Consider the following 14,788-nt stretch of genomic DNA (forward strand, 5'->3'; position numbering starts at 1 on the left):
TTTAACACACTTTATAATTTAATTTAAATCTAGAATATTTAAATTTCAAACAAATTTAAGTTTACAGTCATCTGCTATTTTACATACAAAAGAATCAAAACAAATTTTTTAGCGAGCTGTGTTTTAGCCTGGTGAAAGGCAGGGATCAGGACAGCCACAGAGGTCCAGAGTGGGGACCCCACCACTCAGACATAAGCAGTATAATGGGCTTCCCCCTATCAAATACAATTCCTTCTAATATCTGCTTCTACAGGTCTAAGGCCATAACAGAAGGAAACAGAATAAACAGCAAAGGGCCGTGTCCTGCTCAGAACTTGAGAAGTGGTGACTCCACATTTTCTTTGTCAGCCTCAGGGCTCAGATGGATCAGGGGGGAGCCCAGGTCGATCAGCTGGAAGAGAACGGAAAGATCAAGGTGAACACAGCTGTCTGTGCCGGCATACAACAAGAAGCTACAGTGACTGTGCCAATCCCACCTGGGGTCCAGGGACAGCAGCAGTGTGGCAAGGAGACTCAGTCATCATGTCTAAGACTCTTAGAAGAGAAACCTCAAACCCATCAACACTTTGTGACCTCCTGACACGGTGGGCAGGCAGGAGTGGTGCTGGGGATGACTGCTGACCTGAGAGCTCCTCCAGGTCCAGCAAGATACCACGGCAATGGGTGACCATGGAGAAGTCAAGCATGAGTCTGAGATAAACCCTGTGAGCCCCAAGGGCACCATGCAGTGCCCAGACCTGACAGTGCTTTGGGCTGAAGTCAGCATGAATCCCTTGCTGCTTCTCACCTGGCCGAGCTCAGCCTTTGGAGGCTTCCCCACATCATTTCTACCCATGTCTGGAGTGTTCATTATGAGGTCAATCAGGGGCCGGCTGCTAGGTCCCAAAGCCATGTTTGACTCAGGGGTGTTGCTGAAGTCAATGAGAGGGCAGTCAGCCAGGTCTCTGCCTCCTGCTTCAGGAGTGATGGTGAGCTGGTCCAGCTTGATGTCTAGAAGACCCTAAGCAGGGCACAGAGAGAAGGAAAGTCGGTACAAAGCAACCACCCTGGGAAGCCAGGCTTTGTCCAGGTTCACAGCCTGGAGTCCAAGGGAAAGGCTAGAGTGGGCCTGTACCCCTATTCACAGCTGATACAGAGCTTAGCCTGCTCCCATTCCTGTCCGCTAACCCCTGACCACCTCCTTTGCTAAACATTTCTTTAGTCCACAGTCCTGAGCACCTCTCTGAGCCTGCTGGAAACATGGGTCCCAGCCACAGGGTGAGGCAGAGAGGGAACTGTGAGTCCCTGTTCATGACTCTCCATGTACCTCAGATGGTGTGTAACTGCATCCATGTACCTCACTGGGGTGCATGTCTTCACGAAGCTCTGCTTCACCCTGAGCTGCTCCTGTGGAGGAGGCTTGGGAAGGAGGAAAGTCAATCTTCTCTGGAGAAAAGGTAAGTGCTTGAGGCACGGTGGATGGAGGGGAAGAGCTCTCATCTGAGGACAGGCCCTGGCCCTGTCCACCACTGCCATTGCTGGGGCTCTCCTGCGTCAGCTCCACTCTGGGGGGAAAAGGAGGAGGCACACTTATACACTCTTCTACACCAGTCATTGGCTACGGTGTGAAAGCAGCCTCTGACGCAGCAGCTGGCCACAAGTGACCTCGCCGGTCACTGATCTCTGTGCAAGAGAACTAAAGGTTTCCAAGGCCACTGTCACCTCTCCGGTTCTGTCATGTAGCCTCACCTTGTGTCCATGTCTGCCCTTTTCTTTACAGTTGCCAGGTCACTCAGCATCGGCTACACCTCTGCACACACGCTGTGTGTGGCTAGCTCCTCCAGACCTAGGTGAGCCAAGTGCCCGCCTGCCTAAGTGTCCTGCCCCACTGTTCCCTCAGGAGGCCAGGTTGGAACCCTAGTCATGCATGGCCTTCCACACTGCAGCATGTCTCACACTAGCAGTGACCTCTCGACACCTAGCATGTCCCCTGAGCACCCGTTGACTCAAAGCTGAATGAACTGTGGATACTGTGAGCTGCAACAATATCCACAATTAGAACAGAATACCAGCTTTTTCATGGTTTATGGGTTTCAGAACAACCTGAGTTCTTTCTGTATTACACTTAAAACACACATACACCATACATGTGACACAACAAACAGAGCCCCACCCTCCATCCCCAAACACACGCTCATGCCCACGCGCACGCGCACACACACACACACCCCTGCCTATTTGCAGGCTGAGCCTGGTGCTTCCTAAGCCTTCTTTCCTATTTCTCCTGTCTGCTGCCTGAGCCTTCCTGGCTCCCCTTTCCCTCCCAGCACAGGTCTGGGGAACGTTCAAGACAAGCTCATTCAGCCCTTGTTTTTACCTGACTGTAGATCTTCTCCTGGGCTCAGAAGAGAGTCGCCGGGCAGGCACACACAGTGGGGACACCAGAGCCCTGGGCATGGACTGAGGTGCCATTAATGGAAGGCCGGAGAGACGCCGACTGGCAGGTGTGGGCAATGCTGACATCCGTCTTGTGCTCAGAGGGGTCCTCACACTGCTGGGCAGGCCTTGTGGAGTGAGCCCTGATAAGCGTCTCACAGGAGTGCTGCTGACCACCCTGGTGAAGACATGGAGGTCTTGAATACAGACCACTGAAGTTGAAAGGGCAGCCAGGGAGCCTGGGTGGGCTCTGTTCTTGAGAAGGAGTTCCAGCATGGGCAGGACTCAAGGTGCTTGCAGTCCCCATGTAACCTTGGATGAATTTCTAGTTGCTCAGCAAGTGATGCCTCCATCCTGTCTCATAGGTATCTAGAACATCCTTGAACATGGCTATATTCATGGTACCCTCCACTAAAGGGTCAGAAGGGATTTAAAGAGATACTTATGACAGAAGAGTTTTTTCTACAAAGACATCTAGGCACCCATCAGACTCTGGCTAAGAAATGATGGTGGTTTTCCCAACTGGTTTACTCATACCCAGGTTTAAAATCCCTGAGTCAAAGGTGAGAACAGAGTCAGGAGCTGGGTGCTCCCTGGCAGTTCTGTGCCTTAACCACCGTCTCTCCCAAATGTTATGTTGTTGTTGTTCTTAAGGCAGAGGCTGAGTCGGGTCATCACCAGCTTTGGACTAAATGTTTGCATCTCCCAAATTCATATATTGAAAGCCTAATTCCCAAAATGATGACATAGGAGATGGGGCCTCTGGAGGTGATTCTGTCAGAAGTCAAAGCCCCAATCGATAGGCATAGCATCATTATAAAGAAAGAAGGCTCAGACACCGTGTTTGTCCTTCCATGTGAAGATGTGAGCCAAGCAATGGACCCACATCAGACACTCCCATGTATAGATGCCCTGATCCTGGATGCCCAGCCCCCAGAACTGTCATACCCCAATTTGAATCTCCAGATGCCCAGCATTGTGGCTCAAGTCAATAATAACAGCAAGGAAAGGGGCAGGAAGACTGAGTGTGAGGTTAGTCAGTCCACAAAGAAAGACCCAGGCATAGGCATGCTTGTTACAGTAGCCCAGAGTACTGGGACAGTGCAGGGAAACAACTCTCGGTCACACACTAACCCTGAGTCCTGGCAGGCTTAGAAGTCACCTTCCAACTTTACCACCCTCTAAGACAACCTCCGTGTCCTTCAGAGTTTGGAAACGAACTTTATAAATACCATGGGCTGAGCGACGGCTGCTTACTCACTCAGAGCACATCCAGGCACTGGGGTGCTCTCAGAGCACATCCAGGCACTGGGGTGCTCTCAGATCAAGCTTCTACCTGCTGCCAAGGGCCAGGCCCACTGCCCGACCACCTTCTACTGTGGACACTGCTGGCTCTGCCACAAGCTCCAGTGAAGACAAACATGCCCACAAATGTGACCCTTGATGGGACCCAGAAGACAGGAGTTATTTTTCACTTTCCAGGCAGCTGAGACATGGGGGTTAGATAGTATTCTAGTTTGTTTTCTGTCACTGTGATAAACACCAGGACCAAGGCACCTTGGGGAGTTTATTTGGCTTACACTTCTACATCATAGTTCATCACTGAGGGAAGGTGCTATCTTGCACTGGAGTTGGTTTTGTTACACTGCATGGGAGGAAGGCACCACAGCATGGCTACAGCTTTAAGGGAAAGTCTTGAAAACCCCAGCCCTGCTGATGCCCTCAGTTGGACTGTGTCAGAACCAGTGGTGTAAAGGATGTAACTAAAGGGGCAGCAGGGACAAGGCTGTCATTTCAGGAGTCCCTGTAGGTCCCCAGGCATCTGCGCATGTGTGGACTTGCTCTCACTGTTATAACTGCTGTGCTGGGCCATTCAGGGCATTTAGACTCATACTGGGTCACAGAGCAGGACTGGAACCCAAGTCTGAGCAGCTGCTTCATCCCATGGTCCCTAACTGTGCACAAACCAGTGACCAGGGAACTTCTGAAACACGTGGATGCTGGGCTCTGCCCCCTGTCCCCAACCCCCACCCCCACCCACTGAATCAGAAACTTTGGGGGGTGGTCTAGGCTCAGCATCTAAAGCAGTACTGAAGAGGATCCTGTGATTTGGCCTGGGTTCACCCAGCTCAGTCACAGCATCCAGCACACAGTAAGTGTAACACACAGCCTCTACCTCAGAAGCTTGACCTGCAGCCCAGGTGGCAGTCCATGGAGCCTATAGTCACATCAGCAGCTCTCAAAAGGTAAGAAAGGAGGCAAATTCCTGTTGGCTACCTGCTAGCTGGTGTCCTGGACTGCAGCCGATGTGTCCGTGAGAACTTCGGGGTAACTCCATCAGGTGACTCGCCTAAGAACAGGGAGGGCCAATCAGAAGAGAGGACCATGGCAAGCCTGGCACGTGCAGCACCATCCAGGCACTCTCCTCTGGACATCCCCACTTTCCCAACTATCCCAGTCAAGTAAAGACAGAGGCCAGTGAGACACACAGGAAACCCTCTTGAGACGCCAACTGAGGCCAGGTCCAGGTTTGGTACTGAGAACACTCTGTACTGTTTCCCCAACTGGCCAGGGCCTAAGTTTCATGGCAGGCTCATCCCAAGTCTCCTCTACCTGTCAGGCTGCTCCCTGTGCCCCCATGTCCATAGGAATCAAGTGGACAGAGCCCCAGCAAGCAGCAAAGCCTACTGTATCTTCCTGTCTCTGAGAGGTGGCATCCCTAGCTCTGAGGCACACCACATACACATTCTATAGGTGACAAGTATCTCCATGTGGATGCCTCAGCTGCTAGTTGACAGTCAGAATTCAGTGTGGGCTCACCAGCCACTAAGCAAAGCCCAGCATAACCGAGATGGCCTGTCACACACTGTCCCTCCACTCCATGATTCCATATGAAACACAAATTTGCCTCCCATTATCCTGAGAGTCAATCTGGGACCCCAAAGCTTTGGGAGCCAGGACCTCCATGTATTAACTTGCTGTCTTAGAAGGCCTGGGCAAAGTGGCCCCAGCCATGAAAGGGGCCCATCTTAGCAAGCCATTCAAGGCCAGGTGAAGCTCCAAAACAATACCACCGACCACACATTTTCTTAATTAGTGATTGATGAGGGAGGGCCCAGCCTATCATGGGTGGTGCCATTCCTGGGCTGAGTAAGGCATGAGGAGTGAAGAAAGCAGCACCCTCCGCGACCTCTGTATCAGCTCCTGCCTCCAGGTTCCTGTTTGGATCCTGCCCTCACTGCCTTTGATGAACTGTTATTTGGAACTGTGAGTGAAAAATACCCTTTCTTCCCCAACTTGCTTTGGTCACAGTGCTTCATCTCAGCAATAATAACCCTAAGACGAGCTCCAGCCTAGGCAGTCCTGCTGGCCTCAGCAGATGCACACAGCAGGGCCATGGTGTCCCCAGGTCCTCTTATTTAGACTTTGACATGGGAAGGAAATCAACATCCATTTTTTTTTTTTTAATAACACCAGGCTGTGCGTCTTGCAGTAGCATCTATTCCACCTGCACTCCTGCCACTGTCTTCCCGTTCCTCCAGGAACTAAAGTCAAGAGCATGTCCACCACAGGACCTTTACAGCACCATCACCTCTGCCTGAATGTTCTCTTTGGGTATCTAATGGCTGCCTCTTCACTGGGCTTCTGATCTCAGCCAAGCATTGTTCCACTCCATCTGTGACTGCTAACCTAGTTGTCAGCTTGACACATGGGTAAGGGAACCTCACCTGAGGAATAGCCTCCATCAGACTGGCATTTTCTCCATTGCTAATTTATGTAGGTAAGGGCCCAGCCCACCGTGAGTGGTACCATCCTTGGGCATTCCTCCGTGGTCTTTGCTTGAGTTCCTGCCCTGACTTCCCTCAGTGATGAACCACGATGTGGAAGTGTAAGCCAAACAAACTCCTCAAGGTGCCTTGGTCCTGGTGTTTATCACGGTGACAGAAAGCAAACTAGAATACTGTCTGACCTCTTCCCCAGAGAGCTGGAGAGAAGCCACACAGAGAGGAAAAACTCTAGAAAACTCTGTGACATCTCCTGAAAGGGCAGCTGCACAGCGGCAGCACAGTGTCAGGCAAGATGCCTCAGGGTCAGGACAAGCAACAAGTGGCGAACAAGCACTGAGGAACAGCACATCACACCCAGCCTGAGTGGACGGAGCAAACTAATAGGACACCTAGCAGCCTCTGTGCAAAACCCCACGCCTGCGACAGACTAAACAGCACCCATTCTAGACCCATCTGTGGCAGGCTGCAGGAGTGGAGCAGGCTGGACTACATTCATTGGCTGCCAAGTTCAGCCCCTTAAGGAAAACGTGACTCAGGTGGTTAAAAACAGAATCACAGAAGCAGAATCACCAACATCACCAACAACAAAGCTCTAACCACCTATGTGTGACAAAAGCCACAGTTGCAGACATAACGACCACACTGAGGACAACAGTGAGAAAGACACGCAGGCCAGGGGCAAGGGCTCATCCAGAGGAACGGACCCTGGACAGAGTGTCAGAGCTAAAGAAGCCAAACAGCACCAGCCACACCAGTAACCTCCCCAAAAACGTAAAGCCCACAGTATAGCTGTACTTACCAACAGAACACTGGGGCACTTTAAATGGGTTTGCTGTGGTAGACACGGCCTCTGTCTTGCAGCTCAGATAGGAGTCCGGTCGTTTAATGCTGACAGTTTTATTCAACTGAGATGTCTCAGTGTCGGAGTCCAGCCTTGGTCCTCTTTGCTCTGGAGTCTGGGGTTGTTGGGTAAGAGGACTCGGGGTGGGGACCTTGGGCTGCTCAGCCACCGTCTGGGCAGTGTCAGCCCTTTTGGCTTGTCTGCAAAATGCTCTGGCAGGGGCTGCTGGCAAAGCCTGGTGTGACGTGGCGGGTCCTATTCTGCCCAACTTGCTGGTGCCTGACCGACGCTGGGAGCTGCTAGCAGGAATACTTGAAAGTTCACTGGACTTTGCTGCAAAAGTCAATAATCAAGGCTGGTTACTCAAGTCAGTTTCTAAACACTTTAAACATACATACATACATACACACACACACACACACACACACACACACACACACCCCTCTAGACTGTCTACCTAACACCAGACACACTGGACACCCTTTAGGTAATGACAGTCAGGACCGGCGGGATGCCGGAACCTGAGCTGAGTACCGGCCACCTCTCAGCAGTGTGTGTGCATTCACAAGGTTAAACTCTTCTTTCTTCACTTCCTTGATGAGCAAAAGAAAGTGGACAGTCCAGTCAACTAGCAATGGACCTACTGTTTGAGTGCACAGTGAAGACTCAAAGGGAAATTTTAGGGAATAATGCTGTAGCCATACCTATGCAGTATGTTAGACCTACTAGGTCCTGCTCCACAATCTCATCTGACCCTATGGCTCTACCATAAACAACACATGGTGCCAGTGTCCTGAGTCAGTGGAGAAAGACCCAGCTCACAACTCCTGGGCAGTGGCAGCCATGCGTTCTCCTGATCATGTACTCCCGGGCCACAGAAGGGCCTTTGAGCACGTCTAGACTCGGGAACTTTCCCCCAGGTCAACAGGATCACTTGACTTAAAGGTAAGAGAAAGGTAAGAGCACAGATGGCTGTTAAACCCCGAGCAGCAGTCAGGACTCCAGATCAGGCTGATTCTAGAGCTCAGACTTCTGATATCTTGTGAAAAGCCCTCTCACCATGTGCCAACGGACATAACTAGAATCCAAGGCAAACCTAAGATGCATCTCTGGTCCCTACGGCACTCCATCACTAGATGGCAGCCTTGTTGAGGCAAGCTGAACACAGGGCACATGCCCCAAATGACCCAGGCTGGGCTCACTGGTCTTAGGCACTGACTTCTCACAGATGCATGGCTAGTGTGAACAACCATGCTTTCTTGTCACTTCATGAGTTTGTATGCCTCCAGCTGAGATCACCTCTCCTTACTGGAGGGAAGTAGATACTCAGGGCAGAAGGACAACGAGTCTTTTCCTGCCTAGCCCTCAGCCCTGAGCTGTAACTCTACAGCATCCTGTAGAGACAAAACATATGGTGGTCAGGGCTCGCCTGGCTGCTGGAACAGCTCACCTTTGCCTGCTACTGAAGACCCACATACACCAGACCCGAGGCCTGAAGCAGACCCTGAGGTAGACGACTTCCTTGTGAGATTGCCAGTGTAGCCAGGTGGCTTTAACAGAGTCTTCTTCGGCCCCAACTGAGAGAAAAGTTGAAAAATTAGCCAGAATTTTGATACATACATACTCATACTTAATTCTGCAAAAGTAGGATTTTAAGATAATCTTATGTGGAATTAGAGAGATGGCTCAGGAGGTAATAGCACTTGTTATTGCTCCACTTGCAGAGGACCTGGATTCAATTCTTAGCACACACATGACGGCATACAACCATCTATAACTCCAGCTTCAGAGAGTCTACACTTGCTCCTGACCTCTTTGGGTACCAGGAACATACATGGTATATAGACATCCAGACAAGCATTCTTGCACATAAAATAAAATTTAAAAATCTTTAAAAGATAATCTTCAACAATTATCATCTTTATAGTAAAAAGTAATAGTCATCCTTCAGTTTCTGTGGGATCCTGTGGATACAAAACCAAATGGATCCCCTAAATGCAATAGTGTGATAAATGCACGGAACCTACACACATCCACCATGGTCCAATTACCTCTAGATGCCAGGTGGTGGTGGCGCATGCCTTTAATTCCAGCACTTGGGAGGCCTGGAGGCAGGTAGAGCTCCGTTCAAGGCCTGTCTGGTCTACATAGTTCCAAGACAGCCAAGGCTACATAAAGTCACCCTGTCTGGAAAAACCAAATAAATGAATAAATAAACAAGCAAAAAAAAAAAAAAAAAGCCAAACACCCTCTAGGTGATTCTGACTTTAATGCAATGTTAAGACTGTGCAAGCCATCATGCTCAGTCAGGCACACTGACAAGGAAAAGTGATACAGGTTCAGGACAGAGACAACTTCTCTTTTTTTTTTTTTTTTTTAAATTTTTATTTATTTATTATATGTAAGTACACTGTAGCTGTCTTCAGACACCCCACAAGAGGGCATCAGATATCATTGCAGATGGTTGTTAGCCACCATGTGGTTGCTGGGATTTGAACTCGTGACCTCTGGAAGTACAGTCAGTGCTCTTAACCACTGAGCCATCTCACCAGCCCCCGACAACTTCTCTTTTTAAATAGCTTCAATCTGGAGGCCTGACTGCATCTAGAATGTAATGTCCAAACCTCTGCCAGAGGAACATGCAGAAGAACTAGCAGCAATTAAGACTGTGGGGTTCCAACCTAGACCTCAAATCAGCTACTGCAGGCCCAGCTTTTGGCAACTTTAATAAATGCTTTCTTTTTTCTTTTTTTTTTTAAAAGATTTATTTATTTATTTATTTTATGTATTCACCATTGTTCTCTTCAGACACACCAGAAGAGGGCATCAGATCCCATTAAAGATGGTTGTGAGCCATGTGGTTGCTGGGACTTGAACTCAGGACCTCTGGAAAAGCAGTCAGTGCTCTTAACTGCTGAGCCATCTCTCCAGCCCTAATAAATGCTTTCTAATCGGTAGTTCAGAGTACTAGAAAGGTGATGGTCTCTGTCTGTGAGCTCAGAACACAAAACTCAGGACCTCACATCTTCCACAGAGGCCAAGGGATCAGTGAGAATCAGTTGCTGGGAACCAAGTGCTACTAGGCTCTTATCAACAGCCCAAGTGACAGGGCCAGTTCAGTGCACACGGCCAGGCCTATCTTCTCTGCAACCTAGTTGCCTCTTGTGGGCTGTTTCCAATGTTCCTTAATTGCTGTGCGTGTGCATGCATACACATGTGTGCATGCACATGAGGACTAGAGGACAAGCGCAGATAACTGTCCACTCTTATTTAGTTTTAAAGACAGGGTCTGTGGCTGGCCTGGCACTCAGTGACTTGGCTAAGCTGGCTAACCAGCAAGCTACCCCAGGGATCCAAGTGTCTTCTGCCACCCCAGTGCTGAGATTACATGGGCACCCCACCACACAAGGCTTCTTAAATGTGAGTCCTAGGGTCTAACTTATGTCCATCCACTTATTAAATAAACAACCTCCTTGACAACCTCATTGTAATCAAGATATAAAACTGGCACCACGTCCCCATAGAACAAGGGGCAGGCCTGTAGCCCCAGCCAACTCACCTTGCCAGGAATGGGGAGTGACCGCTTGCCTGGGCGGCCTTCTCTACTGGCAGCTTCAGGAGCCGTGCTGGGCTTGTCCAGGGGCACATCACTCTGCGATCCCTTCTCATTCAGGAGTTTCGCCCTCTGAAGGCTGGCTGGCACCTCCTTTTTGGGCTGAAAATGTTGATTTGACAGGTGAAGACTACCTGGTCTGACAAGCCCAGAGCTGGCACCCTCCTCACTGAAGCAGTGTCAGACTGGCAGGCAGCCTGCAGAAGGATCACCAAGGCTTCTCCTCTCTCAGGCCCTCACTTAAGAGTGCCAGTAAGGGGACCAGACATATGGTATATGCCTTTAACTCCAGCACTTGGAGGCTAAGGCAGGCAGATTTCTGTGAGTTCAACGAGGCCAGCCTGGTCTACATAGTGGTTCCATAGCAGCCAGTTACATAGTAAAACCATGTCTTAAAAACAAACAAACAAACAAACAAACAAACAAACAAGAGCCTCAGTAAGGAGCTGGCTCAGCCATGCGTTCTACATGCTGTAGGGAAAGGCGTGCTTACTGCATGGGAACCCTACCACAGCACTGGCTCAGTGCAGTGAGGCTTCTCCTCTGAGTGCTGAGAGCCACATCCCTGCTGGGCAGTGCTGGTGCACACCTTTAATTCCACCACTTGAGATGCAGAGGCAGGTGGCTCTCCAAGCTTGAGGCCTGCTTGGTCTACAGAATGAGTTAGGCCCACACAGAGAAAGCCTGTTACTTTTCAAAACACAACTCCTCCACCCCCAACAAAACAAACGAACAAACAAAAAACCCTATACTCTCTGGCCTGCAAGTCACAGAGCCAACCCCTGACATATTCAGAGACAAGGGCATGAGGGAACTGTGCCATATGCACACACGTAGCAAGGATGTCAGGAAGGTACAAGCAGTAGCTTCGGGGTGAATACAACCCCAATGCTTCCCTTGTAGCACTTCCTGTGACACGAAGCTCACCTCCTCAAAGACATACTCAGTGATGTTGGAATTCTTTTACTATCCCATTACTTGATGTGTCCCTGTTTTATCTATCTGTTTATTGTTAAAGGGTATCTGGGTGGCTCAATTTGTTGGCAATTCTGAATGCTGCTGCCGTGGAAACCCTGTGTGAGGCTGACTGATGACACTACAATCCTGCCTGGTACCCTGCCTGTGATGTGACCCTAGCCCTGCCTCATAGGCCATGCATGGATCACACACAAATTCTGTTCCATGTCCACATGCTACTAGCAATCCCACCCAGGGCATCCTGGTGTCAGCTGTGGTCAGGCTCACAGATGTGCAGGGTTCCACCCTCCCACACCCTCACAGAGCCGTCCCTTTAACTGCAACCCTTGGCACAAATGAAGCTGCTGCAGGACAGCTTCACCCTACACCCCGGCACGCACCTTAACTCTGTGTATCTTCTCAGGAGCCCCCTCTCCTCAGCAAGAAAAAAGCAGGCAAACCTGGAAGCAAGCTGTCTCTGACATCCAGCTCTCTGCCTACCCCCAACGAAGCCTCCAGAGCCCTGAGTTTCCCACAAACTGGTCGACTACCACTTCCCTGGCATTCACGTAATGCCTGGGCAGAAAGAAGTATAAAGTCCCAGCCATAGAGAACATGCAGAGCCCAACTTGGGGGGCGGTGCTCCCCATCACTGTTGCCTTCACTGTCCAGATCCTGGTTCTACTTCTGAGGTTTCCAGTCCTTAGAGTGCTGTCCCTCCCACAAGGCTCCCCTGGCATGGGCTGAGGTAAGACAAGGAGGCTGCACCATAGCAGCTGTGCTATGTGCGGGTTTACCTTCTCTGTAGCCAGGTGAAAAGTTCTTCCTCTCACAGGTAAAGCTCGAGGTGGCTGTAGCTTGCTGGTGATCCTCCTCTGAGGTCCAGGCTGACTTGGAGGCTGGGAGGTACTTGATTCTCTTGGCAATGGCTGAGAGGAACAGGGCAGACCCTGGTTGCTCTGGGTCTGAACAGGACCTGCTGGGGCAGGGGAGCTGAGCAGGCCTGGAGAAGCCAGGAGCTGGGGCTCCCCCAAGAGAGGTTGCGCTCTCGAGGACGGCAGGCAGAATGTCTCTCTTTTAAGTGACACGGGACTTTTGTCTCTCTCCTGTTCTTTCTCAAAGAGGCTTATTTTTAACTGTGAGTCCTGCACAAAAGTTTCCTTGCCCTGGTTGACAGGATGTTTGGGCTTGGAAGCCTGGGCCACCTCTCTTCGGCTGTGACTTTCTATCTGTAAGGCCAGTAAGTGGGCTTCTTTGTACACCTCTACAAACTTCTCCCCCGTGAGAGGGCTCCAGGTGCAAGGGCTGCCAGAGCCTGGGACAAGAGGCTGCTCAGGAGCCTGGCGGTTTAAGTCCAAACAGGCAGCAATGCATCTTTCCTTATGTCCAACAGGCCCAAAAAATACTTCGTCATCTTCATTTGCGCTGCGTTTAAAGAAAAAGATTATCAGGGATGAGTCACACTGGCATCCAGGTGAGGGGCTTTAATGCATGTGTCTATGCCACGGGAAGGGAAGAAAACTCACGTTTACCTTGAAGAAGACAAGGAAAGATCGAAGTCAAATTTTTCATCTTCCAAAAGAATAAAGTCTGGGGTGGGGATGGGGGAGAAAAAGTCCACTATTATTTTAGGGTAGCATAAAACAGGAAAGCACCGGTTTCACAACTGCTATGAAATCCCACTCTCGGTAAAATAATAGATTATTGCCTAAATTCAATCAATTTTCATGCGTAACTCAAGTCCTCAAATTCCATTCTGAGCAGGCCGATTCACCGTCAAAGCACAGAGCCTTACTGCGCCGATTCACCGTCAAAGCACAGAGCTTTGCTTCTGTGATAGAATCTAAGGTTTCTGAGAGGGCTAAGTCACCTTCAGGCACAGGATATTTTCTAAAGACCAACTACTTAAGCTCACCTGGAATTAAATTATTAGACATCTGTCTATCCATCAACGATGAATTGAAAGGTGGTTCAGACTCACACTTTTTTTTTTTTTCAGACTCACTTATTTAAAGAGATTAAATAAGTATCTGTGGACCACCACTGCTCCTCGGATCCCTTTCCAGTTCTCCCAAAAAAAAACCAAAACAAGAAAAGCAAAAAACAAAAATTTTGCGCTATGCCCATCCATATTCCTAGCATAGCCTTGGATGACACAACGTGGATTTGTTCAACTCTGTCTAACAGACCAACAACTTCCCAGTAATATTCAAGGTCCACTTCACTGAAGGGAACCTAGGTTTGGTACTCAGGACAAAAACCTGTGGCTGACCAAGGTCATAGACTCCAGTGAGGATGCATATTACATCCTGGGAAGTTGCCTTCTATCTTTTTGTTGTTGTTGTTGCTGTTGTTGCTGTTTTACGAGACAAGGTTTCTCTGTATAGCTCTGGCTGTTCTGGAACTAACACTGTACACCAGACTGGCCATCGAACTCAGAAATACGCCTCCCAAGGGCTGGGATTAAAGGAGTGTACCACCACTGCCCAGCTGGTAAGTTGTTAAACGTTTCTGTTTACACTCATAAATTACTGTGCTGCCAGTCTTGGTCAGAGGAGCCTCTTATACTGGGCATCACTGTGCTAAGCAGTCTCATAAGGCGTCAAAAGAGGAAACAAAACCTGATAGGGTACAAAGGCCCAGTGCTCAGCCCTAAAAGGGACAAAAAAAATTGTAAACCCACATCAACCCTCGACAACTCAGGAAGCAAAGTTATTTTTCACCATGTCTGATGACTTGAGTTCAAGTCCTGGGACCCACAGGTGCTTGTGCACCATGGTTACCCCCAATTCCCCAACCCCCCACACACCCAAAACAAGTTAGCTTAAAGAATCCTCCTCCCCTCTCCTAGACAGGGTTTCACTGTGTAGGGTTACAAAGAGACCTGTCCTGGAATTCACTCTGTAGACCAGGCTAGCCGTCAAATAAAACTCAAGAGATCTGCCTGCCTCTGCAGTTCTCTGTACCACCACCACCTAGAAAGGATTGCTTTTGAAAGAATTTGCCAGCACTCAGGAGGCTTTTCTGTGAGTTCAAGGACAGCCAGGTTTACAAAGTGAGGTCTCAAAAAGCAAGCAAGCAACCAAGCAAGCAAGAAAAAGCAAACCAAGGAAGGAAGGGGAGGAGAAAAGAAAGCCTGAGGAAGGGGTGAAGTGTGGGACTCTGCCCTTAGTG

The 14,788-nt window shown here is 49.6% G+C and overlaps 1 protein-coding gene across 1 annotated transcript; it reads right to left on the reverse strand.

Annotated features, from left to right (window-relative positions):
- On the reverse strand, nucleotides 1-13,204 carry Gtse1 (G2 and S-phase expressed 1; the record flags this gene model as incomplete). Its single annotated transcript, XM_028753709.1, has 10 exons — nucleotides 1-391; nucleotides 788-1,000; nucleotides 1,337-1,544; nucleotides 2,357-2,593; nucleotides 4,693-4,765; nucleotides 7,003-7,377; nucleotides 8,495-8,621; nucleotides 10,604-10,759; nucleotides 12,412-13,039; nucleotides 13,147-13,204. Coding segments are annotated over 10 exons (2,159 nt in total), but the record flags the coding sequence as incomplete, so codon positions are not given.
- Between the last annotated feature and the right edge of the window lie 1,584 nt (nucleotides 13,205-14,788).

This window comes from Grammomys surdaster, unplaced genomic scaffold, assembly GCF_004785775.1.
Source record: "Grammomys surdaster isolate TR1022 unplaced genomic scaffold, NIH_TR_1.0 125953, whole genome shotgun sequence".
NCBI lineage: Eukaryota > Metazoa > Chordata > Mammalia > Rodentia > Muridae > Grammomys > Grammomys surdaster.